The following is a 26,649-nucleotide window of genomic DNA, read 5'->3' as shown; positions in this document are numbered from 1 at the left end:
CTTTGGTAATGAGCATGTAATGGTGTCATCTCAGTTCCCAGCACCTCAAGGGGTATGTGTGTGCTCTTTGCTATCAGTAAATGAAGGTTCAAAAACTCACAGTACAAGCACACAGCTCCTGTGAGGCACACAAGGGTGTGACACAGCTGCATATTTGCAACTGCTCATGCTCACATTCCTCTTCAACAGAAAAAAGGCTTCCAGGCCACTTATGAAGTGAAAGGAAAACAAAAATTGAAGTGATAAATTCCCTTAGCATTTTTCAGCAGGTTTTGTGCCCCTCCTTTTTTTTTTTTTTTAATAAATAAAATGGAGTCCTTACTTAATTTCCAGATTAAGAAGTACTATTAAAAGCAGTTACAGACCCAATTACAACCCTTGAAACACCACTGAAATGCACTACAATATTCTTTTATTTAGTTTACAGAAGAGTCTATCAGTACAGGTTGCAGAAAGAAAATGTTTAGTGCTATTTACAATTTGTTTTAAAACTCTGCTCTATACAAATTTAATTCTGATCAGTATGAACAATATTTTTGTAAATCTACTGCATATAAAGCATTTCATCAAAGCAGTAACAATGAATAAAATAACCTGTTTACATTTGAATGATGCCAATCATTCGGAAAAACGATTACACAGAACATCTGTAAGAGTTGTGGACACTTAGGTACAGAACACAATGTCAACCTGTGACTCAGTTTTTTAAAGGCTAAAGCTATTTATATGGAATATTGTTCTATTATACTACACGCCAATCTATATTTAACCTCTATAGTTATGTATTTTATAAGATCTTTATTAAATATATTCTACACATATTTGTAATTTCACCCAGGAAGAATTCCTCCCCAGTGAAAAAATATAAAATCTTTTATATTTTTTAATTTTTATTTATTTTTATTTTTTACAGGTTTAGATGAAACTAGCTCATGCTTTAGTGCTGTGCAAATTTCTTTAGCATATCAACATTTAAATTATTGATATGAAATAAAAGAATGGCATCCTTTTCAATTATGTAGGCCTTCAAAAATCAGCTTCTGATTTTAATACCATTGCAAGCACTAATAACAAATGCAGATTACGTAAAGAAACAAAACTAGTACTATGGCAGAAGTTTTTATTTTTGCTTTTTAAATTTTAATAATTCTCTTGAAATCTCTAATGAGTAAGCATGACACTGGAGTCTAAGGTACAGATGAGAAAAATGACTGAAAAACACCAACTGCCAATATTCAAATACATAAAATTGATTAGTAAATGATGTTTTCTAACATTTATGCACAATAATAAAAGCCTATGAACTACAGGAAACTACCCCTCCCATATTAAGGCTAGGAAATGCACTCTCTGCACTTGTTTGTGCTGTCTGAAAAAGCACTCAACTAACACACGAGATCGGAGTGCACACAGTAACAAAAAAATCAGTTTCATCAGCCCTCTACAGAGTGCTTTTAAATTACAGGCACATAGTATTTTTTCTTTGTTGCAGTGAAAATATATATAGTTAGACTTGGTTTAGTTAGTATTCTGTGCCAGTTTGGCCACCGAGGTTGACTTAGGTAGAATTGACTTAACAGTTTTTCCTTTGATTTGGCCATAAGTGAGATTTGTTTTAATTATTAATATACTATTTTCCAGTGTTGCATTATACATTGTGGGTTATTACTAGATGTCTCAAATATTGTTAGAGATTGTTGATGAGAAATATACTGTCAACCATATTTAGTGCAAATTGCATCTAGAAAGCTTGACTGGTTAGATCCGGTTAATGCAGATTTTTGTGGTAGCAAAAGGATTCCTCCTATGGAAAAGAAAACAAACCTTTCTGGAGATTGAATTCTTTCAAAAAGTGATGTACTCTAAGATTATTCAACAAGCAAAAAGGAGGAATTGAAAAAAATAAACAATTAAAGTGTTCATAGATCTTTCACTGTTTTTTTTTTTTTAAAAAAAAGACTAATGAGACAGTGTTCGTGTATTATTTCAGTTCCATGGATTTACAGACAGGCTCTTCCTACAGGTGTTTGAAGCAAGGTAGGGCCTCTTCTATTCCAGCAGCATGAAAGACAAAGACTATATTACATCACACTTAGCAGGTAAAGCTAACAGGGTTTACAGGATTACACAGCAATTGCTTTCTCCAGTTTTTTCACGGTTCCTTTGACCTGCAAAGAAGAAGGAAGTTTTACTTACATGCCATTTCCAAAGCAATGAGGCTGTTCTGTGTGAGAGTATACTTAATACAAGTCTGTTCTTTACTATTTTCAGTAAAAAATATTTATTGTTATACACATGCATACGTAACTGAAAAATAAATCAGGACTAGATTTTCACAATAAAAACAAGAGCTTCTAAGGTCTGAGTAAGTTTCTGCACTAACATAAAAATGCTAAACCAGAAAGTGAATTTCTTAGTTTTCTATAAACATGTACAAGAGCATTCCATTGCCTTCTTCACAAAAGAGCACAAGGACTTGACTTTTCTCTATTATGAAATACTCAGAAAGCCTGTAAGAGACCTGACCACTTTGCCATGTACTTGAGTAAGAAATTCCTCTAATGCCCTACCTTGAGAGTTTGGTTCTGGCAGTGTCTCTCTAGCCACCAAATGCATCACTGTTGTTTTGCCAAAAGGGAGTTTTAATGCTGCAAAAGGAGAAAGGGAGAATAATTAACACATTACATCAGTCTTTTTTTCTCCAAAATACCCAATTGAAACTAACTGTAATTGGATTAGCACCTGTTCAAAAGTTCATACTGTTGGGTTTGAACTGCTTACTGGTTGAAGTTCAGTAAATCAGGGACTCAGGGCATGAAAATAATCACTTAAAACACTGCATTCTTAGAGACATGATATTCCTGTTAGGAAACTTAGCCTTCCTCTTTTGAGTAAAAAGTGAGGTGGGCATTCATGCCAAGACTCAGGTGTTAAGCATTCTTTAATAATAAGGATGCAAAAAAGTTGCTAGTTCAGCCACCAAATTGTTATTCCTGAGATATCAAAACACTGAACCTCTACTGCAGAACAGATTTTCCTAAAACATATTTTGATCTATGACACAGATTCTTTGAAATACAAAATGTCTGCATCTTGCCTTTTAATACTAATCTGTAACATCAGCTGCATGTGAAAAATATCAAATTTAAAGCTTTTTAAATTAGATACTGTAGTTCTCACAGTGCTGCCTTTGTGAGCTTTAGCAACACAAAATTTTAAAAAATGGTCCTTTCCACAATTCCTTCTGCTTGTGTCTGAAACTAAAATGATAATTTTTACATTCCAATTTAAGTATACAAATACATTGTATACTTAGAGTATCTTCCTTGATTGTTTTTCTGAGAAATACAAGGCAAGGATGCTCTAAGTTTTGTCTTTCCCACCTTACAGTGGAAAAAAAGTCAGTGATAAATTTAACAAGAATTTAATCCTTAATACAAAAATAATTCTGATTTGAGTAGAATTTGTCCTATCAAACTCAAGTTACAGCTTTTGTTTTCACATACAGTGAAATGGCATTTTAAGTGAACAGATGAATAATGAATGGCCAATAAACCTGAAGGTAACTGAAGTGAAAAATGTCTTTCTGTTTTACACTACAGCACAGATTAAAGATTCACTAATAAAAACATAAACCCAGTATTTAGTAATTAGGTGTATTCAATACAAGCCTCGCTACAAGACTGCTAGTAAAATGATGTTTGTTGCCTACATATTTATTTGAAGAAATGCAAATTATGATTAAAACACAGGTCCAAACACAGGTGTAAGCACACAAAGTGATACAGAACTCCACAAGATTCTTTGAAGCAGCTGTACTTTGGGAATAGTGATCTCTATGGAAAGGCAAATCTGAAAGTTTCTTAGTTTACTTGAAGCACTTCCTGTGCCTGCAACTAGAAGCTATTGATAGCTTGAAGTCTGACAAAGATGATGTATTTTGGGTACTTGATACCATGACACAACTGAAAAGTCTAACAGACTGTTAATATGCTCTTTGCAAACTCCATGGAAAAGGATTGTCTTCATAACATACACTCTTGAATTACAAAATAATCACATTAAGAACATCTTTCATAATATCAACACATTTCAGGAGACTTGATTAGTGAGTTGTGGAGATTAACTATTTACAGTAATCAAGTAGAACTATGCTAATATTTACATCAACTACTTTCAGCTACTAGTTTGCACAGTTTACACAAGTTCTTCCTAGAAATTTCCAGCTTCTTGTTTGGAGCACCATGACACCATCTGAGCAGCCTAACCTATGCTCAGTAATCCTTTCTTGCTCTTCTCTTTGTGCTTTCACCCCTTTCTCTCACTAAAAGCAAAATTGTATTTAATTCCTTTCCCAACTACTCAATTCCATTGTTTTTCTGTATTTTCTATTGTCAGAACTTACTCTTCACCCCCTTTTGGAATGTGGATGGCACATGGCAGGTTGACTTCCCTTCACCAATAAATGAGGAAGCAAATGCTGCTGATTACCATTATCTACCAAGAAATGGAGAACTGTTGATTATGTATTACTTCCCTAATTAATATTATTTGAAATGCAAACTGCAAAACAAATATTTAGCTAAAGGATTAAATTTCCTGTTGGAAGCTGAACAACAGACTCTGCCTTGCTAGGCAACTCCCCAGCACTTTGCACAGGCAGGACACAACAAAACAGTGTGGCTCAAGCCCTGCAGGCAAGAGCAGCACAGCTTTACAGAGGGGTCTGTTCTACCCTGCTTCCAGTGCCATTAGCTCTGCTGTTCTTGTAGTGACAGCCCATTCAGAGAAGCTATCAAAAGGGATACTTTCTTGAAAATAAAATTTTTCACTCAAAAACACTTTCTCCTATCAATTTCTCATTTTGGAGCCATCTTAATTTATAGGAGTCTCAAATTCAGAAGCCACTACACAGACATGTAAGGTAAAAGTGAACAAAAATGCACTCCAGTTCAAAAAGAAAACACCAAATTGTTCCCTTGGAAACTTTTGTATCACTGGCTGATAAAGTGATTTTCAGTAGGTCAAAATTCCAGTCAATATTTCCTAATCACCTAAAGCAAATATAACACTAAGTGCTACAACTCAAAGAGAGCTACAGCTAGAAAAGCTTAAAGAAAGTGTATTATAACAGTATAAGAAACTAAATATTGTGTTTAGCAAGAAATTTCCTCCCTCCTCCACCTCCCTTTTAAAGGTAACTAGTTCACTTAGGGCTACCTCTAATGAACACCACAAACTGAAGTAAGAGTCTTTTCAGGCTGTTTCATGAATTCCTGTTCCCCTTTCAGCTGTGTAATCTTACTCCTGATAACTTAATTAGTACTGAAGTTAAGCCAATGTTTTAGGGATTCTTTTTCTTAAAACAATACAGCAACAAAAATATTTTTGAAAAACACTAATATACATGTAAGATCCCTGGGGTAAAAACACGATGATTAAATCGCAACGCATGAACGATTAAGAACGAACTAAAATGCCCTGAACCCAAGCAAGTGTTCAAAATTCATAGATCTAAGTTAATGCAAGAGTCAGCAGCATGCAGCTATTATTTTTCAGCTTAACTCATTAAATAATATATTAAATATATTAAACAAATATTCAACATTTTCTCAGGTTTAGACAAATGTCATTAAAGGGAAAAAATACTGGTGGTGAAGAGCAGCACTCAGATGAATGGCGAAGTAAATCCCATTTAACTATCCTTGCCTGGAAATGTAGGGTAAGACTAGCATCTTTAATTGCAGAGATGATCCAAGACTTAACATTTGTCTTTCAACTCTACTCCAACTGCTACTAGCTGCACTCACTGTCACCTGGTGAAAATACAAATTAAAGAGTGAATAAAAATTTCAGAGTTCTTCCAGCTGAGCTGACAATGATCTTGTTTGTATATATAGAAGCATTAAAAATTTATATATGTGGAGAGTAAATCTATTCTATAAGTACATCACTAGGCAACACTGGGAATGGTAGAAAGTGAATCAATAGCTGTATCACCCCAGTCAATTCTTCATGGAACATCACCATAAGCAGTCCAGAAATACTATTTTCAGATTCCTCTTAATTTCAAAACCATTTCATTGGTGATTTTGTATTATATTATATTGTCCTTTCTGTATTGCATCCAGGTACCAAACCATGAATAATCTGAACATACAAAGTAGGAACATTAATTTGTTTTTAAACTGGCACAGAATAGAGAGGCTCATAATGTTTAGTCATTGACACAGCTGATATTCCCATTGGCAAATGCTACCTACAAAAGGAAAGATGACTTAACAAATGTGTGTCACACCTCTATCCAGGGTTCCCACCAAAATGCGTAATTGTGGGGAAACAGTTGCCACGAGAGGGCACAGTTGAATTACATTTCCTTAGCAAACGCAGTGAAGCCATTTACTGTTGTTTTCACATAACTATGCAATTGTATCCCTGGGAGAGCACTGGACAGCAAGAATGCTTCCCCTCATTCTCATTCATAGGGTGTCTTCCTGCATTGCACTAAGATTTAAAGTATTGTTTGACCAATTCTCATAAAGTTTATCAAGCATTTTAAAATACTTCAGATATTTATTAAGTAGTGTGTCCTGCAAATGCAGTGTAAGAGAGGTGGAACAAAATATTCCATTTAGAATGACAACAAATAAAAGCAGCACTACAGTTTCTTTGTGTGAGAGGAGGCTTGACTTAGCAGGTGGTACCTCGCAAAGTTTAACAACTCATGGTAACAAGATGGAAAAATATGCAATAAGGTACAATGTCACCCTATGCACAAGAAAAACAGTATAAAGCAAGCCATACTGTGATCTTGAACAGTAAAGTAGTATTCACTGAACCGTAAATAAATATCCCCTTTGCCTAACTGTAACATGTATAATAAAAATTATTTTCATACCTCCTAATGTCACATTGCCATGAAGAAACCTCCCTTGATAAATAAGCCGCAAGATATTTGGACTGCTGACTTGTTCTTCTTCCCAATCTGAAGAGAGAGAGAATTTCCACAGTTACATTGTAATAAAAACATCTTTTGTTATTTCTCTCACCTTTACCCAGGAAGAAAATTTGGAACAGGACTCTTTTGCATAAAACACTAAAGAGGGATCACAGGCTGAAGGTACAGGAAGATAATTCAAGGCCAGCACTCTTGAAGTCTGTTCTTGAATTTATTATTTGACACTGGGCATTCAAACACGTAATTTTATGTCTGCAAGTATAAATATTACTGATGTCACAGACTGCAGGATATATTTAGCACATACACAAGTCCTAAAGAAAATATTTCATACATGCAAATTGCTTCCTGGTTCTTGATACCCAGGCCATTCTGAAGTTTCCCAAGCCATGCTCCCCGTCACCAGCTAACTGACCAACGGGAGCTGCTCTCCAGCCATGGGAAGCTGCCGCACACGGAGCAAGCACACATGTGATGGGTCACTTGAAACAGGACTCTGAGATCACAGCCCTGAAAAAAGCTCCGGAGGCAGCTCAGCGCCGTTCGATGATGGCCAGATCCAACCAGTTCCATGGCTGGAGGGGGCAGTGACCTGAGCAGCCCCCGACTGCCACCACAGAGCCAGAACAGAGGCTCTCTCAGAGCAGACACCCACCAACACATTTTAAGGAGCTTCCCCAAGGCTGATCCATGGATGTTTTTATATGGCAAGCAATGGTTTGAAAAAAAGCAAGCATGCATTTTCCTATAATGCTTAAGCCATCATAAATAAATGATAAGCTTAAATGGTCTTTTCCTACTCTTTTCCCATTCCCTGTCACAATGTGAAGAACAACTAAATATGTACTTTGCTTTCAGAACAAGTATCATAAAGCCTTGAAATGTTGAATTTAAATGGTCCCTCTGGGAATACAGTGTCTTCTGTTTCTTAGATGACCAAATATCTGGCAACAGTTGTTCACAAATGTTCTCTCTTTCTGCTTGTAGTGTTTATACAGCAAAATCAATATTCAGCAAGGGATCAGGACAAGCCACAGAAACCAACCTGTTCACTGGGAACATACAATTAACATACAGGCAGCAGCAACTGGCACCACAAAAGGAGAGGAACTGAAAAGGATAGAAGGGGAAGCATTTGAAACAAAAGCCATGGCTGCAGAGTGTACAGAGAGGCATCTGGTGCAAAAAGCAAGCAGGCAGAGACGCGGGCAGCAGGAGCCATCTCAGCCCCAGACCACAGCGGGGGCAAGGCACCAACAGCAGAAGCTGCAACACTCCCAGGTGCTCCCACGTGCCTAGTTTATAAGATTAGATTAAATTAGGCAACCAAAGCTATTTGAATTTCAAGTATTTCCACTTAGGGTCTGATTCAATTGTCTTGCAATTCAAGCACATGCGCATTCTGCTATGCTGTGAAGTGGGCTACATCAAGGATCTGAATTATCACACTGCTACCATAACAATTTTGATTTGTTTTTTTTTTACTCCGTACAGTCTGAACTCCACTATACTGTGGCTGTAAAGAGCAGAAATCCAGCCAATTGACAGTGCCATAATGATGTAAAACCACAACCAAAAGAAGACAGACTAGATTTTGGCACAGGTATTTTCTCACTGTTAAGCTGCCAAGTTACCCATCCTTTTAATTTCTGCTTCTTGGCTGGAAGTCTGAAACATTTCTTTCTGACATGAATTCAAATTTTAATTTCCACCGATGACTAAATGGGCCAAGGAAACACTGAATCTTTTTTTTTTTTTTAAGTTCAGATAATTGGTCCGCAAGAAAGATGTTAATATTATTTAGAAAAAAATGGGGAGGGGAAGAAGAGAACAGGTAACTATCTAGATGATATGCATTAAAATAAATTTGGCGTTTTCTACTGCAAATCAAGAGATCCTTAATCAAAAACTGTATTGCCAAAAGAGGTGGGGAGAAGTTTGCCTTAATCCTGCCAGTATGTGACTGAGGTTATTTCATCCCTTTTTCCCCCCACAAGATCATGACAAGTCAAAATGGTGGTAAAAACAATTGCATCACTTGTGTTTCAAGGATACTTTAGTCCTCATCAAGATTTCTCAGTCCTGTGGCAAAGAGGAGCATGCTCAGTCTAAAAACAGCTAATGGGCTAATGCTTGTGAAAATCTATATGCTATTCTGAAGTGAGGGGTTTTTTTTTTTTCTGTCTTTTAAATTGAGACTATTCTTCTTTGCAAATTAAATATTCATCAAAATTTAGAGCACTCCCTCAGGACAGCAAGTATTTGAACCGAGGTTTCCATGTCTGGTTCTACTTTTTTTTTAAGGAAGAGACTTTAAAGTCTGGGTTTCTTCCCAACTCTAAACTCAGAATCTGCAACTTTCAAGCTCTTCACAAGACTCTGAACATGACATCACGTGCTCAGGCATAAACTTGAGTAAGAAAAAAACAATCCAGTTCTGCCTTTACTAATCCAGATAAATGTACACAAAGAACATTTGGTTATGACAACTATGTTATAGGCACACATTAAAAAATGTACAGCACAGATGCTATGTTAACCTATTTTTTGAAGTGTTTTACATCTGTATCTAATACTTCAGAGGACTTAAAACCTCCTCTTTCATTACATATTTTACTAAATACATAATACTGCATCCCAGCAAACTGAACTCTGTTCCTGACCTCAAAGAACAGTTTAAGGCCTAAAATACTGATTATCAACATTAACTTTTTGGCATAAACGATCATCCACCATATGTCTTTGACAAAAGCACCACAGAAACAGATAGTGCAATGTTTTAGTTTGTCTAAATAGTAGTCTTTTTAACATCAAAACAGTAACCCAAATGAAGTCCTGTACCAAAAGAAGCATTTTCTTTCATCGTATGTAATGCTATGTCTGTGTTTTGGCTATTTTCCCATGAAATCATAGTCGGGGAGAACAGAACCACTTTGTTTTGGGGAACTATTCACATATGTGAATACACATCCTAAGTTCTCAAGCCCATTTTCCAAAGCCAGTATTCCTGCACGACACCAAATACATTCACATAAACAACATCCAGTCTTTTAATGTCTCTTAAAATGGGCTTTTATATTTGTTTTTTTCCTGGAAAAATATCAGTATTACAGATCCTTTCCAAGATAAGGCAGTAAGGAAAAAGTACTTCAGACTCAATTTCACTAATGCATTCCTGTGACTTCCCGTGTTTTATTTTAGGCTGTCCTCACGTAAGAGGTTTTATATCTCCAACATTTCCTCACACTTACTAGATCCTCTAACATCAAGAAAAGTGTTGAAAGATAGGGGGAAAGAAGTACTTCAATTTGGGGAAGCAAATTTTAGAAATAAAGTAGGAAACAGTCCTGACGTCTAAAAATCTGCCCAAATGAAGGAACTGTGAAAAAGAAGGCAACACAACTGTATTTCTGCAAAAATCTTTGTCCAGATAGTGAATAAACACACTTAATTTGAATGTTGAGCACGGAGATCAGTTTATTGACCCTTTAGTCAGAATATACAGTGAAGCTCCTTGCTCACCAGGTAAAAAGCCAAAGCCACTCAGCTACTCACCCATTGGCCAGTTGTCATACACATGTTTTGCAATATCTGCAGCAGAGTCATTCGGTGAAAACAGGAACTCTTTTGTTTTCCCGCTTACCAAGATGAGGCGCAAATTTATCTGGTAAAAAAACCCCAAAACATCAGTATTAGGAAAGTTTACAGAGAAGACTTAAATTATTTATTTTTTTACAGGTACTAAAAAATTGTTGTTGGTTTTGGAAGACTGATCCAAATGATTTGAGAAAACAGTTTAACGTGTTAATATATGTTAAAAAGAGGGTCAAAGAGGTCAGTAAAATGTTGTTCACATACCCATAATCTAGGAAGATTAAATTCTAACAGCTGGCATTTTTGATTATAAACACCAGAAGATTCTGTTAGTGATTGAATCAACTGTGCCAGTAAAAAATAGCTTTCAATAGGGTAGAAACATATTCTAGCAAGGACACATAAGCAACTCCTGAATGAAGAGGAAAAATATAAACCTGAAAAATTAACTTAAATGGAGAGCATTAAAATATCAAAATCTGCTCCTGAATAGCCTGCGAGCCTAAATAAAAGCCCTAGAACACTCCCTCCTGATCTCAGCCAGTGCATCTACAAAACACCAGGGGGTCAGACAGCATCCTTCCTTGCTCCCTGCTGCCACAAAGTTTGAATCCCTCTGCCAGTCTTCTAAATCCAAAACTTCATCCCACCACTTGTCTTTCACTACAAGCAAAGTGAGGTCCACATGCAGCACAGTAAATAACACCCCACCATAATTTTTCTTTGGTTAATTTCCTCCATGTAACCACCGGCACCTCCAGCCATAATCTTCCTCTCTTCTATTTGCAAATTACTGAATATAATTTCTTTTCCATATAGCATTAAAATAACACACATAAAGAGCTCAGTATGACATTATTTACAATGCAAAAGAGATTAAATTTTGGCTCCTCAAGCGACTGTTAGCAAGGTCACAAAATATGTTTGGGTAGCTAGCACTTAGCAATGCCCATGGCAAGCAGGAGTCTAGCTGCTGTTGTACTTCGACCTACAAGCCCACATTTCATCAACTTGCAGTGAGACTTCAGCAGACTAAGTGCTTGGATACTTTTTTCCAAGTCACGCTCTCAAGCTGTGGCTCTCACTTTAAGGCAAGCCTGCAACAAAGCTTTCTTTGTTGGAATTCAGTAAACTGTTTTCTACATCAATACCAAGTGAAAAATGTACAGCAATGACCAAGTTTTCTAGACTTCTTGAAAAGATCTCAGTGCATCATATCCACCAAACATGACAGCTCTGCCTCAGCTACCTACTCTCCACTTATTTCAGAAGGTCTTTAGGCAGCTCGTCTATTCCCTCTTGAATGCTTTGCCTTGGATTCATCCTACCTATCTTTAAGCACCTAATGGAAGTATCTCTATCATCCAGCACACTTCAAGGTCAATGAAGGAAATGACCCCTCCTAAAAGCATTTCAGTCTCTATTTCAAAGTGTAGCAAGTATAAAAAGAGTGAGCATAAAAGGCTAGGTTCTCCTCCCTGTCCTCCTACTAACACCCTTTGGAAAAAACAAGTTCTCCCATTAGCCCAGGAAAGCAGCCAAGTGGCAGCTGTCTCTGAGAAAGCACCATGGCCACTCCAAGAGTATCACTGCATACCAGGAAATCACAAAAAAAACTTGAAGGAGAGAAACTGAAGAAATGCTGTATAGTCAAAGACAATTCTTCATAAAATTCAGAATATATTTGGCTATACACATTAAAGTTTTGTTTTCTTTGAAATTTCCACAATGATTAAGGAATTATTTTCAAATCTCAACAATATTTAGCAGAAAAAGCAGATCAAGTTCTACAGCTCCTGTTTACTCCAAAAACCTGACTACTGTGATGAACTACAGCTACAAAAAGTTGGACTATGTTCAGGTGTTGTTTTGCTTATATTTTCAGATTCAGTACTTCCCCTCCCTTCACTGTCTCCATTTGTGTATGTATAGACAACACTTACATATATAGTTCCTTTAGCTGGACTACCCTAGATAAGCTCTTCAAGCTTTCTCTAGTGAGACACCTATTCCCCCTCTCATCCTAGGAGCCTGTCTCTGCACAATTTCTTATATTTTCTCCTCAAACAAATTACTATTTCTGAAGCATATTAAATGATATCTCGTCAGATGCTTCTGTAACACCACCAGTAATTTCCTCTGTCTACTGAAAACATCTTCTGTGACTGTGTCCCAAGAGCACATATACCTTCTTCATAACTGCACCACACTGTTTGCTCAGTACTTTTTTGTACCCTTTTCTACTTTGATCCTTTCAATTATTCAGCCTCCAAGCTTTTATCTTGCCTGTATCACCCTCAAGCACACAGGTCCAAATTTCATCCCACTCCTATTACTCCATTCCTCAGAGAGAAAGGAGGCTAGGTGTGAAGAAGTATTCTGCATCATAAAGATGTTTCAGATTTCCCCCATGTCTGGGGACCAGACCTAAGAAATCCCCCCCCCCCAAAGTTCTTCCTCTCTACATTATGAGCACTTTTCAAACTTCATGTCATCAATGAATTCTAGCAGCAAGATGTCTTTACACTTACCTTTGTCTTTAAATGACTCAGGAAACATCAAAATTCATCTGACAGTTGCTTCATAATGAATCTAATAAGAAGCTCTCTCTGAGCTGCCTCCCCCCCTCTCAGCTTGGTCCTTTATAGTAGGCTCACAGACACACAGTTTTTCTAATACATTTTAATTTCTCCTATTTAACCAACAGTTTGCAAAACAGCACCACATCAGTTACTAAGTACATATTCAGATGACACTATAAAAATGTGCATGTAGAAAGTAAGTTCTTTTCATCTGGCTTTTGGAAGTGCTGTGTACTGCATTTGATTCCACTCTCTCTATACTTCATTATCTTTAATTATTTTTAAGCATTAATGCACCTTATTACAATACCAAAATACTGCCAAAAATTTAGGAAATTCAGACTGCAGCACTAACTGTTACTTGTACTTGGAATGAGCTGCCTGTTCAAAAGAACAAACAAATCAACCTCAAATTTTCAGCACCAGTGCCTACTGTAGGCTCTTCACCAGCAGCCCATGTGCCTCTCACTCCAATTCCCCATATCCATTTCCTATACCCTAACCCCCTTAGCTTGCTCCCTCTGGCTAAGCAGTTCCCAAACTCTGAATTTATACTGTTTATCTAAGGATTTATTTTGCTTCATCTGTGTGTAGTTTACCTGTGTTGGGGGTTGCCTGGTTTGAAGACCATAGCACTTTCCAGGCAGGAGACATAATACCAAACCATGCACTCTCTAGAACTACCTGATTTGGATCCCACAAGGAGATGACTAAAAAAAACCCCAAAAGATTAGCCCTGCTCAGCACTTAAAAGCATGATTACGGCACTGCATTACCATAGAAGTGAAGTTCTTCTACCATAACATTAGGGAGACACATTTCTTTTTAGTCTCATTACTGACTTTTGAGATTACCAGCCACACTAAAGTGAATACAAAAAGGAGATGAATATCACTGAAAAATAACCAAAACTAACTTGGCTTCCTGGAAAATTTGATTAAGTCATATCTCTGCAGTTAATATACACCAAAAAAATCAATATAAGCAACATGGTGGGGGGGGAAAAAAGAGTGAAAAATGTTAGATCCTTCTTTCCCCCTACCTCTCCAAGATGGGTAGGGTTCTCATTGCTGAAGAGCATTTCTTATAGTCTTACTGTGAAATATACAAGGCACAGTGAGATAAGATAATAATTTTACAGGGTATATTACAAAGTATGTGTAAAATGCAGGATATATATTTTCATTTAAAAAAAAAATTGCCACATATCAGCAGAAGCCCAAAATGAATTTTTAAGTCAATCAAGCAGGTGTTACATCAAGTGCAAAGAAACAGCTGTTCTAATGAAAGGTTCAAGTATTTTCTTATTTATAGTACAGCATGCCACTGACATATTTAGTTTGCATGTTTTTCTCTCTCTCTCTCTGTATGTGTATATATATTTATGTTTCTTAATCTTGACTTGAAGGAATCTTAGTCTTGAGTTGTGCATCACATCACCCCAAAGAGTTTGAAGCAAATAATCCCACAACTTGCCTTCAAATTTAATCTCATTTCCCTCAAAAATATTGGGAAAATTTAACAACTTGCAACTGCTGTACTACTTAATTTTGTAAACAAACTATAGGGTATCTGAAAAAAATATTTCTGGCAAAATTCCAGAAAGCTCAGAACTAAAAGAAGAAAGAAAAAAAAAAGAGCATATGTGTATATACATTTACTCAAAGTGTAGAAAAAAGTCTTGGTTAGGTAGAGGAATTTTGACACAAAAGCATCAAATTATAATTTTTCAAGTTAAGAAAGGAGTCTTAGTATTAGCTATCCTGTATCCTATTTCCTACATTAAAAGCCACCAAGGAGGTTGTATCTGTACCCATTGTAACCTTAAAATCCCTCCACCTATTCTTGTCAAGTGTCTTGGTCTCAAAAGACTTCTGCAATTCTCAGGGCCTTGAGAAGTTCGTTCTTCAACTGGGGATGTTACAACAACTGTCCTGATTATGGTTTTTCTTTTTGTCAGGGTACCAAAAGGAGTTCCAGCCTTTTGCTACAGCAAAGTGATACGGATCACATCCTCACACTTCCACATTGTAGTACCAACTGCAACATTACTGCTGAAAGCAGTCAAGGGCAGCCAGAGTATCAGAAGAAGGATTAAATACAATTTGTGGACTACATCCCCTCTGCACAGTTATGTAACAGCACATTCTGTTTGTGATCTCGAGCATGCAAACCTCACCCTCTCCCTCCCACCCCAATCTCATAATCACAGCTCCAGTAACTACCCCATCAGCTGCACTGCATACACAATAAAAATTTTCAGTGTAGATTATATTCTGCAAAAAACAACAACCCACCACCAAACAGAAAACCACCCCGAAAAAAATATTATATTTATGAAAAGATTATAGTAACAACTGTGACCACAATTTTTGGAAGAGAAATTTGGGTCACATATATGCTGACGTAGAATAAATTGTTTTTTCTTTGTTCTAGGCATGCAAAGTTTGTTCATTCTTAAAGGCATACCTACAAAACAGTGCCACAAGTGCTTCTAATTTCACAGCTAATGTTAAATAACTGGGAAGTCACTTTAACATCAATAAACATTGTGTAGGGTGTAAATCTCGTTTCTTAATGTTTCAGTGACTTTCCGTCTATTCAGTTAAACAAGTTACTTTGTTATCAATTCTATGCTCCATCCAGTAGCAGCTTAAGATTGCTCCCCATTTTACAATTAAAATGCAGAGAAGGAAAGGTGTCATATCAGCACATGCTATGCAGCCCCAAGTACTTCCCCTAAGTGCTTTTCTTTAGCTGTTTTAAGATTGAAATACATATACAAAACATTTTTTTCCTCAACATCCAATACACTTACTTTCTAATTGAAGTTCATTATTGTAAGAAATAAGTTGGTTCTCTAAAGACACATTAAGGTTTCCTAATGGCTCTAGGCCAAAGAGAAACCTCCCAGCTCCACTTTTGTGACTGAATTCCACCAGATTTACATACGAAGTTGAACTAAGCCCAAATAACAGTCTAAGCATCACAGCAGCATCACACAAGCCAAGTCAGCAGGGACCTGCAGGTTCTAGACACCAGGTCACTCCTGGAAATGCATCCACCTGAATATAATTAAGAACTTCAGTTTTTACATGACCTGGAAGGCTGTTGTAGACTCTGAGCTGCTTCACTGAGTGGCTTCTTCTCATTCCCAGCTTAAATTTATTCTTGAATAGGTTACATTCACTGATGCCCCACCTACATCACGCTTTAGCCAAAAAAACCTTGGGGTTTTGACAGCTTTCTTTTGCATCTGCAGACAAGGACACACTTCGCTAAAATTAACAAGCAAAGGTTTTCCTCATTAAAGGGCTGGCCCTTGGTGGGAACACTGTCTTCAAAGTTCTGAAGCATATCAATAGAGATTAAGGTAACTGGGCTTGGGTAGGCCTGGAGGGGACCTATTAGCAGCCTTCCCACACCTGAATTACCAAAATGAGGACCTCTTTACTGAGGTCCAAGACAGAAGACCAGTGGACAATGGTCATAAATGGAAACAAGAGACTGTGAACTGTGATAGGGTAAAAAGTTTTCACCCTGAGAATCTCAAAACAGTGGTCACTCAGAGATACTCTGGAAGCTCTGGCCTTGTGGATTTTCAAGGTCCAACCAACAAAGCCCCAAGCAATCCCATCTGAATTCAATGGTGACCCTGCTTCCAATAAGAGCTTGGGCTAGAAAATTGCTCAAGGTCATTTCCAAAGTGAATGATTCCACAACCCACTTTAATCCGTATCTGCTTTAGTTTTGTTTAAACTTTCTTAAGTATGCATAATTAGAATGATACACAGTATTTCAGGAATTTATAAAATGCTACTAGAACCTCCTTAAATCAACTGCAAAAGCCTCTCCATTTTCAATACAAATACCACAACTGTCTTACATTTCTAATGCAGTAGTCTTGCAATGCTCTTCTCTAGCCCAGCTGTTTCTATGACATAAGCTTTCAAGCTTGCATTTCAAAATACAGCTTTTAACCACCCATGATGTACAGGATATTTTTATTTTAATTCAATTAATTCTGTACCTATTAATTCAGTCTTTGGGATAATCCCATCTCCACACAACACCACAATCATCTTCTACACTACTCATCATCAACAAATTTCATCAGCATACTGATTTTCCTTGTCCTAGTGGCATAAATGAAAACATTACAAAGACAGCTGGTCCCAAAATTATCTTCAAGAAATTCCACCGAGCATGACTGACAGCCTGACACTGACATCCTGAACACTGCACCTTACCATTTTCTCCACCCAAGTCACACACTCTATCAAACCCTGCCTTCCACAACCGATCTCTTCCTACGCAATATCAACTACTCACTGAAGTCCAGACAGATTACACCTCTTCTGCATTTCCCTCATGTGAAAACCACTCTCCTTCCAAAGAAAATTGGCTGATGAATCTGTCATGACCTAATCTGGATAAATAGAAACCATGAATTTTATTCCATTATTTCTTCTCTGCTCCTTCTCAGCATCGTTCTCGAGATGGTTACTCATCTGTCAAGTTCATAGTCTCTCTTCACATCTTTTCACTCATCTAGCATGCAGATATTTTGTAACTTAACATCTTCAACCTGAAGAAATACCAAGCATGCGAATTCCTCAGATACACTCCTTATTACTAATCCAGTACATTTAGTTTAATCAGCATCTGCCTCCTTGAAATCCAAAGCCTTTACATATACTCCTGCTTTGTTTATTCTTCCATTTGATTTTAACTGTATCAGCTCATGGTCATTGAATCTAAGTCATTTCCCCAAGCAGCCTTCTGAAGACTTCCAGAATGTTCTGGGAATTTGAGACACATCCAGAATAATAATATTAGCTCCTTCTCAGCCAAGAAACTAGCTGGTAGAGGGACTGAGGTGCATAGGGTAAGAAAGTAATAGAGCAGAAGTATAACTCTGTAGCCCAACAGTGCAAGCATTCTCAATGAGAGAGAAGAGATCCTTGATCCTGGACTCTTCTTCAAGAGTAATTTGGTAAAATAAATAAAACTACAGTTCTCATGAATCACACTTCTAGACACCTATTTTCACCAGATACTTCATAGAAAATACAGGCAACTTAACCATACTTCCCCAATTGAACACCTAAAATTTACACTTGGCAACACTCAGAACCCCTGCATTTAGCTACAGCACCTTGCAGTACCTATAATAAATTTACTTTGTATCAGGAAAAAAAGACTGACATGGAACATAAGAAGAAACATAAATTGTCCATGTGAATGAACAAAGCTCTGAAGTGTCACTGCCAGCTGCGTCACTCATTCAGAGCCACACCGCTTGTGAAAGTAGGGCAATCCCAACATGACACCAGGTAAATGTGACAGCACCCTGCGTCACTCTATTCAAGGCTAAGGTGAACTTCATACCAGTTCCTATGACATGCTCACCTTTAGATTACTACAGAGTGAAACAAATATGGTTTTATGTGCAATGCTTGCTCAAACAAGGAATGGCTAAGGCAGCTTTCCACTGCTAAAAATTTAGTTAGCAGATTTCAGAAACTTGAAGTGAAAAGAAAGAGAAAACCAAAAAAGAGCATAAACAAATTTTATTTAAAGGGGGGAAAAAAGCAAAATCCTATAAGCATTTAACTCAGTAGCTATGATAGAACTAGCTGTTTCTATGGAAACCATGACACTCTTGAACTTAAAATCCTAGTGCTTGGTCACACTTCATCCATTTCCTCACTTCAATTCAAGTAACACAGAAACAATGGCAATATCCTCCTCGGAGTTCCAGGGTTACATTTTCAGAAGAAATATCTAGGAAACACTGTCCTTCAAAATAAATTAATACAGCCACTGTGATAAATAACCAGTAAAATACAATGGATTTCAGTCAAGTTTACATAGTGTTTCCTTTACTATCCTATTTGCATTCCTGAAACAGTTCTGGGTTGGTTTGGTTTTTTGGGTTTTTGTGGAGAGGGATGAGTGAACACAACACACCAATGTGTCTGCTGGAGCTAATTAAGAACTAAGAATTTTCACTGAAAATCAAGTCTAATAAGACAGTAAAACCCAAAGAATAACTTTTTCTTACAACATACTGGTTCTATTAGCAAAGGATTTTTTCATGATTTAATGAAGTAAGACTACACCATGGAATAATTTCTCTCCCAGAAGTACAAGAAAACTGAGGCAGTCCCTTACCTGAAATAAGGCAAGTGATCAAGTACCTGGTCTTCTCAGCTCAAACAGAATTTTGGCTACTATATCCCAAGTACATACTTTAGTCATAAACCATCTCCTGCTGCCCCCTCAAGAGAATTCACTCTGACAGGGAAGACTCAAAGACCTACTCTGGTTATTCATTAGCCATAGTCAGGGCAGTTTCACCCTGCACATGTTGTAATTGTCTTAGTCCATCATGATTATAATGTGCAAATTACACAACACAGAAGACCTTTAACTTGTCTTTAACACATGTCAGAAGACCAGGAGACTTAATACAAATAGATAGTAAAAAATGCAGAAAGTAAGCCATGTGGCATTCAAGTTTGCTATTTTCAAAGTTCATCCTTTCAACTCAGTCTTACAAGAAGGGTATTTTTAGTGAGGAATAAAGTGACTAAAATACAAAGCAGAGAAATTGACACACTCAGATTAAGATCAAATTTAGGCAGAAACCGTTTCAACAATTGGTATCCCACACTAAACCAGTCAATTCCACACACAAGAGTGGAAAACCAGTAAAATTGCATTAAATGTTAATGCCCACAAGAGAAGTTCGTGCTTATAAGCTGAACCAGTTAGCTCTGCTCAGCACAACCACAGTGAGGTGGTTTGATAGCGATGGTAGTTTATAGCCTTGTGGTGCTGTAAGTAGCTATAACTACCTCGCCCCCTGAAAGTACCATAGAAGCCAACACATGGTGGTCAGACACTGATGTCGCACAACACACCTCTTGGTTAGGGTGAGAACCCATAATCCCCCAGTTTAGTGATTTGTGTATTTCAAAATGATTGGTTATGTTTTCCCCTCCCTCTTTTATGTATGAAGTTGTAAATATTCATGTCTCTTAGTTAACGATGTATTAGTTCTACAATGGTTTGTACTCCTCGACATCCCATTGGTTACTTCCCTTGTTCCCTCCTATGTGCTGTTCCCATTGGCTCCCTCAGCTTCAACCCCACCTCCTTCCCTTTGTCCCATTGGCTGTATCCCTTATCCCCGCCTTTCCATCCCTCAGTACAAACTCCCTGGACCCTGTGATATTTTTGGCTCTTCGTCCCTAGTCTCTTCATGTGGAAGCTATACGAGGAGTCCTCTCTCTCCTTCTTTGCCTCTGCCTGCATGCCTGACAACTAGCCCAGGAGTAGCTCTGTTGGGTGAGGAGCTCACTCTCTACCCCTTTTGTGTGTGAAGCCGCTGGAACCAGAGGGTGCAGCCAGACCTCCGGGCGTCTTTTTTCCTGGCTAGTGTGCCCTCACAGCCTCTGTTCGCAGGAGAGACTTGTAAAACAGGAACCACGTCATCCTGCTGTGACATATCCTGGGGGTCCCTGGCCTGTAGTACATGGAGTTAGAGCTGAGACTCTTAACACAGGCGTTTGTATGACTTCTTCACAACCTACATATAATAATAGCAGAGAAGGTCATTCCAGGGTTTCTTTCTGAAGTGGGAAAAGAGTGTGAGTAGGAGAGAAAAAGAGAAGAAGGTGTCTGTTTCTATATTTCAATCTCTGTCTCCCTAAAATATCTTTTAATGACACACATCCCAGTGTTTGACTTCAGAATTTAAAAGTGAAATCAGCGTGTACCATCTGTGTTACCATTCTGCCATCTCTTCCTAAGAGCTGCCCCTGGATAAGACCAACACCTTGTTTTCACCTTCTCCTATCAAGCTGATGTTCTAAGCTTAGAAGTCCACCACACAAATATGATTAATGATAATTCTAGTCACTTAAATTTGGATTTAATTCTGATATAACTCAATAATTGTTCTAATGTGCTCTGTAGAGAGAATATCTATGCATTATTTTAAAATATTATTTAGGACAGTTCAATGTCATCTTTTAAAAGACTGATGCAAGATCACCAAGTCTGTGAACACTTGCATTGTGAAATGCCTAACATCTCCAATTTGAAAGTGAACACTACTGCTGCTGCTAACAAAGGAGAACATACGATTCCAAGGAACCAGTTCCATACATAGGTACTTTTTCCAAGTGGAAGTGGCAGACAGATACTCTCTATCCCTTCATAATCCCCAATCAATTATTTTTTCTTACCTTTAACCAACTTTGTAGGGCTCAATTTGATTTAACCATGTATCTAGAAGATTATCTAGATTGGAAGGTATTACAATTTTATAACTCACATAGGTCATACCATAGACAAAAGTGAAAGTAGTTTTCATCCAGTTATAGCCTGGATGAAAACAAACATCAGCTTCAATTTGACCAAAACTGAAGCTCATTGAGGGGGAAAAAAAGGGAACATAAAGAAAACATTAAAAATATATGCAAAAATGGACATTTCAAGGAATCTGATACTTAAAAAGTAATCCAAACAACTATAATTGCAAGCAGCATATATTCATGGATATCATCTAGTTCCACATCCTAATTTTCAGGAGAAAAGTTTTGGGATTTTTTTAATGTTTTTTCTTTGTTTTTAAACAAAGCTTTAAAAGATGATTTTTCATATTACATAACCTAAACATAATAAAGATGCACTGGGCTCTCTGCATTCCTGATCTAGACTTTATTGCAGAAGTCCAACTGCTTCTCCCTCTGCTTCTGCTTTCTACCATGTGAGACAGGAACAGCAACTAAGGATCACTTCAGTGTATACATTCATGTACATGAACATATACATGTAAAGACACAAGTAACTAGCCAATTCAGAAAACCTCTTGGGAAATCTTTAAATAAGGGGGGAAAACCCCATTTATTTAAAAAACTAAAAAAACTCCAAACATAAACCAAACAAAAACATACAAACCCGCAAGAAATCACCCCACTATCCTGGAAATGAATGGTCTATTCCTTACATATGAGAGCATAAAGATTCATGAGATCTTACTCATGAAGATTACAGCATGAGATTATACTTTTCCTCAGAAGCAAATTGATCTCCAAAGCAAAGCCTATTTTTAAAATGTGCTACTCTTCACGCCCCCAAAAAGGGACAATGACAACCAAGTACAAAAATAGCCTGATTTGGAGCAGAAGAAAAATAATACAAGAAAAGGGAAACAACCCAACCTTCTGGATCCAATCTTATCTTCTCTTTTCTCTTGCACTAACTGTTGCATTATATGTTTTTTAATACAGTTTACTGTACAGTACAGAAAACACCACACTGTGACTAAGTAGGAGATTATAGCTAAAATAAATACTATTTGCCATTTAAACTAAACACAGCTTGAAAACAATATAAGGAAAAAAAGTCCCTCCATAAAGATAAATAGTGACATGGTCCTCAGAAAGTCCCCTCATATCAACTCTGAGCAATAAGTACACTGAGTGAAAAAAAAAAAACAACTTCCCCAAGGTTTTTCAGGACCTACATCCCAATGGAAATACCAGCAATAGGAGGTTAAGTTTGCAGCTTCTCACTTCAGAGTCACATTGGAACTCTGCTGACAGGTCTTTTAACTTGGTCAGTACCAAAGTATTAAATTTTTCAGGACTTGAGAGTCCATGTTGAAAAGAAAATGGAAAGAAATCTTAAATATCTTTTAAAACATGAAAGAGGAAAAGAGCTGCACCTTGACTTACAGATGTATTTCAGTTCACTTGGGTGGGAATACCATAAAATTAAATTTTTATTAATAGCTACCAATTCCTAGCTTCTCTGGGCTTACTGTGTATCATGGCAGTCAGCCAAAGTTTTGCCGTTCCAAAGCACTATATAAATCACTGAGCTGTGATAATTAAAGGCAAGAGACAGGGCATTATATATTTTTGTCTCTGATGCAAAATATCATTCACATTTTAATCAAAGTGGGTATCTCAGTGACCAGAGAGCTCATTTACTCTATCAAAACCAAGCAATTCAGATATGAATGAGAACACAACCTTTTCTAATTGTTTTCCCCCTAAAATAGCCCAGAGTAAACACTGAATTATGTGATAAAAACCAAGGATTTTCATGCTGATGCCAATTTATTCAGAATGCAACGCTTCAAGAGCAAACAACTTGACTTTGACCTCTGCCTGTGCTTCTCAGAACTGAATAATGAACACTCTTTCTTTCCATTCTTTCCTTCCTCAATGACTTACCCTTAATGTTCAACAAAAATTTAAGCCATTTTTATAGAAAGTTTACATGTCTTTCTTCTATTTAAACATTATGGTACTAATGCATCCCCAAGCTAAGCTTGTTGAAGTTAACTCACTGAAGTTAATGGAATAACATCACAAGTAAGGTCTGATCCAGTTATTTACTGTGCTCTGCATTCGCTGTTGGAACACTAAAAGGCACAGCTTATTCACCTTTCTTTCTGAAGCCAGTCAAGTGCTTGTGTTCTTCCAACCAGCTGGCAGTCTAAGAGTGGTTCTTACCCTGTTTCCATCATGATGAGCACTAGCACATCCAGACTGTCTATTAATGACTAAAAGAGTTAAAGTTGCCCTTTCATTTTGGTCTCATCCTTTTCCAGAATTGTTAAGCCTTCTAGAGTCAGAAACATACAATTTACCAGCTGTTAACTTACCACTCAACTTCCTTGGATGATCTAGTTCCTGATGCAGTATCCCTTTATGACTACCCCATGGCTTTGTGAAGTACTTGCTGTTACAGTGCGGGGATTACTGCAGAATGCATATCAGACAACGAGGCCCATGGAAAAGAAATACATATGGACAGATTCTTGCTAGATATTTCAGAGATGTTTATTTCCCCAGCCGCATGGCCGGGCTCTGCCGAGGAACTGCTACAGTCAGGACCCGAGGGTCCTTGCCCGTGCAGGGGAACACAAACCAACCAATGGGGAACGAGGCTGACCAGGGGCTTGGGAAACCCTGTGTCTCCCCCCCAGGGCCCCTCTCCCAGGACCCCACAGCAGGGGGGAAGGGACCCCAACATTTCACCCGTTTATTTTAAACAAAAAGAGATTTAAAATTTACCATTGAAAACAACTGGATAAACATAAGAAGAATGGTTTCAAAACAAAACAAGCCACCCTCCTGAGTCTTTAAATGTCCAAACAGATTCTCTGGAACATCTTAAGGCTGACAGAAGGGAGACAGGACTCTCTGCGCATGCTTTGTGGGGAAACTGAGGCAGGAGAGGGTTTAATTTCTTCCCTCCCCCTTTTTATCCCCCCCTCAGCATCGGAGAGGAGTTGTAGGGAAAGGGAATGGTATAGGGAAGCCATGGGGTGAAAAATGGACTTGGAATACACTGGGGATAATAGGATATAGGGTAAAAGGGAAAAGTGGGATTAGGAAAGGGAGACTGTAGGAGGGGCTTATAATGGAGATACTGTCTTACTTGACTACGATTTTTAGCATATATACTGCCTTTTACAGAAACACCATCAGGCCCAGTGACCTCTGCTGCTTGTAACCCTTTTCTACCTTGCACAATTTTGAACTCTATCATTTCTCCATCTCCTAACCTTGGGATGTATTTTTCAGGGTTATTCTTTTTAATAGCAGTTCTATGAACGAATATGTCTTCTTGGTTGTCACATCTTGTTATAAAACCATAATTTTGTTTAACCTTATACCATTTTAATATTCCTAAAACTGTAGCTACAGTCATTTTTCCTTTTTCCGAGTGGCTGCTGTTTTCTGTCTCACTGCGTTTTTGCTTGCTCCCGTGTTGGAATTGTTGGGGCTGCTCATGCCTGTGCGCTCTTCCCGGGGTCGCATTTGGGGCTGCACGGGCCAGGCCGGGCCGCACTGCTCAGCTCCCTGTGCGCTGTCTCCTCTACTCTCAGCTGCGCTGCCACTGCCTGGCGCTGCGCCCCTGTCTCGGCCAGGCCCCTGAGCGATGACCCCCCTGCGCCCTGCTCCAGTGCGCGTTTGGGCTGGGCACGGCTCCGCTCCACCGCCGCCACCGCCACCACCACCAGCCGCTGCCCGCGCGCCGCCCCTCTTGCTCGGGCATTCACGGGGCTCGCTGCATGGGGCCGGGCGGGCACCACTGCGCCTCGCTCTGCTGCCGACACTGCAGCTCGCGTCACTCCGCCTGCACGCGGGAACTGCCTCGCTGCTGCTCGCAGAGCGCTCGGTGCACGTGGCCGGGGTCGCACAGTCCCTGAGCCAGGCTTCCATTCGCCAGGACACAGCTGGCATTGCTCAACAATCTCAGTAATTAAATAATATTCACGAAAATATTCTTCCATCGGCATATATTTTGACTCAGAAATTAACTGTGTCCAAACATATTCTGAAAGTCTTTGGTAAGAATTAAATCCCAAGAAACATAGAAAAAGTTCTTAAACAACCATGCCAGGAAATGTTTCAGTTCCTTTTGAGCTTGAATTAAGCTAAAATTTACAAATCATTGTTCAAGAATCTTTTCAAGCTTAAGATAAATGTCCATATGCGGCTCTGAGAGCCAAGAGTCTTTCCACGGTTCCTCCATAGTTTAGATATGGAATAGCAAAACAAAAACAAGAAGAGAAATCCAGAGTTTCCAGAGTTTTCTCACAAATCAGTCGTTTAGGGATGGGGGATCGTTCTGCCTGCATTTTTCTCCACCATTTGTTACAGTTTGGGTACTGCAACACGCTGTATCAGACAATGAGGCCCGTGGAAAGGAAATATACATGGACCAATTCCTGATAGATGTTTCAGAGCATGGCTGGGGCTCTGCCGAGGAACTCTCAATCACGGGACCTGAGGATCCTTGCCCAGGCAGGGGAACACAAAACAACCAATGGGGAATGAGGCTGACCAGGGGCTCGGGAAACCCCGTGCCTCCCCCCCAGGGCCCCTCTCCCAGGGCTACATGGCAGGGGGGAGGGCCCCAACAACTTGCCACCACAGTAGGCAAGTCCTTCCAAAGCAGACTGTGTCTGCCTGGCAAGGTACCTTACCCTTTTTCATGCACACAAGAGTTTTCTTCAAAGAAAATCAGATTTTAGTGAAGATGGGGAAAAAAAATCATCTATAAGAAAAGCTTTTCAGAGCTGTCTTCTATTTTCATTTGTCTTATATGTCCAGAGCCTACACAAAAAGCATCAAATTACATAAAAATGCTTCATTCCAGCCCTTCAGGAAAATCTATCTTCATACAAATAGCACAAATTTAAGACCCAACTGATATTCAGGCATCTTCTATGCATAAATATCCTCTTGGTCTAGGCTCTCACTAAATCCTTACCACAATAGTGGTGGTGGCACTATAAGAATAGTGATGCCTTCTTGAAGGCAATACAGTCTTTTAATCAGTAGTGATTATAAGCAACACCAGTCACGGCTCTCAGTTCTTACTGTATCAACAACTACATTATAACAAGCCATCTGCTCTGTGTCAAAGCAGTGAGTAAGGTTGGCTTCTGTGAATCTGGGGCAACATGTGTTCTAG

At 38.4% G+C, this 26,649-nt stretch overlaps 1 protein-coding gene across 2 annotated transcripts in view; it reads right to left on the bottom strand.

Annotated features, from left to right (window-relative positions):
• Window positions 1-395: 395 nt before the first annotated feature.
• UBL3 (ubiquitin like 3) overlaps window positions 396-26,649 on the bottom strand; it is a 58,866-nt gene continuing 32,612 nt past the window's right edge. For both annotated transcript variants that reach the window (XM_069012589.1, XM_069012596.1), the window contains 4 exons: window positions 10,514-10,622; window positions 6,899-6,985; window positions 2,571-2,648; window positions 396-2,168 (listed from right to left, as the gene is read on the bottom strand). In XM_069012589.1, coding sequence (XP_068868690.1) covers window positions 2,116-2,168; window positions 2,571-2,648; window positions 6,899-6,985; window positions 10,514-10,622 — 327 coding nt within the window. In that variant the 3' untranslated portion in view covers window positions 396-2,115. The remainder of the gene's footprint in view (window positions 2,169-2,570; window positions 2,649-6,898; window positions 6,986-10,513; window positions 10,623-26,649) is intronic.

Source organism: Aphelocoma coerulescens, chromosome 1 (genome assembly GCF_041296385.1).
Source record: "Aphelocoma coerulescens isolate FSJ_1873_10779 chromosome 1, UR_Acoe_1.0, whole genome shotgun sequence".
Classification (NCBI taxonomy): Eukaryota; Metazoa; Chordata; class Aves; order Passeriformes; family Corvidae; genus Aphelocoma; species Aphelocoma coerulescens.
Note: the sequence above shows the minus strand (reverse complement) of the source record. Positions and strands in the feature narration are given on the sequence as shown.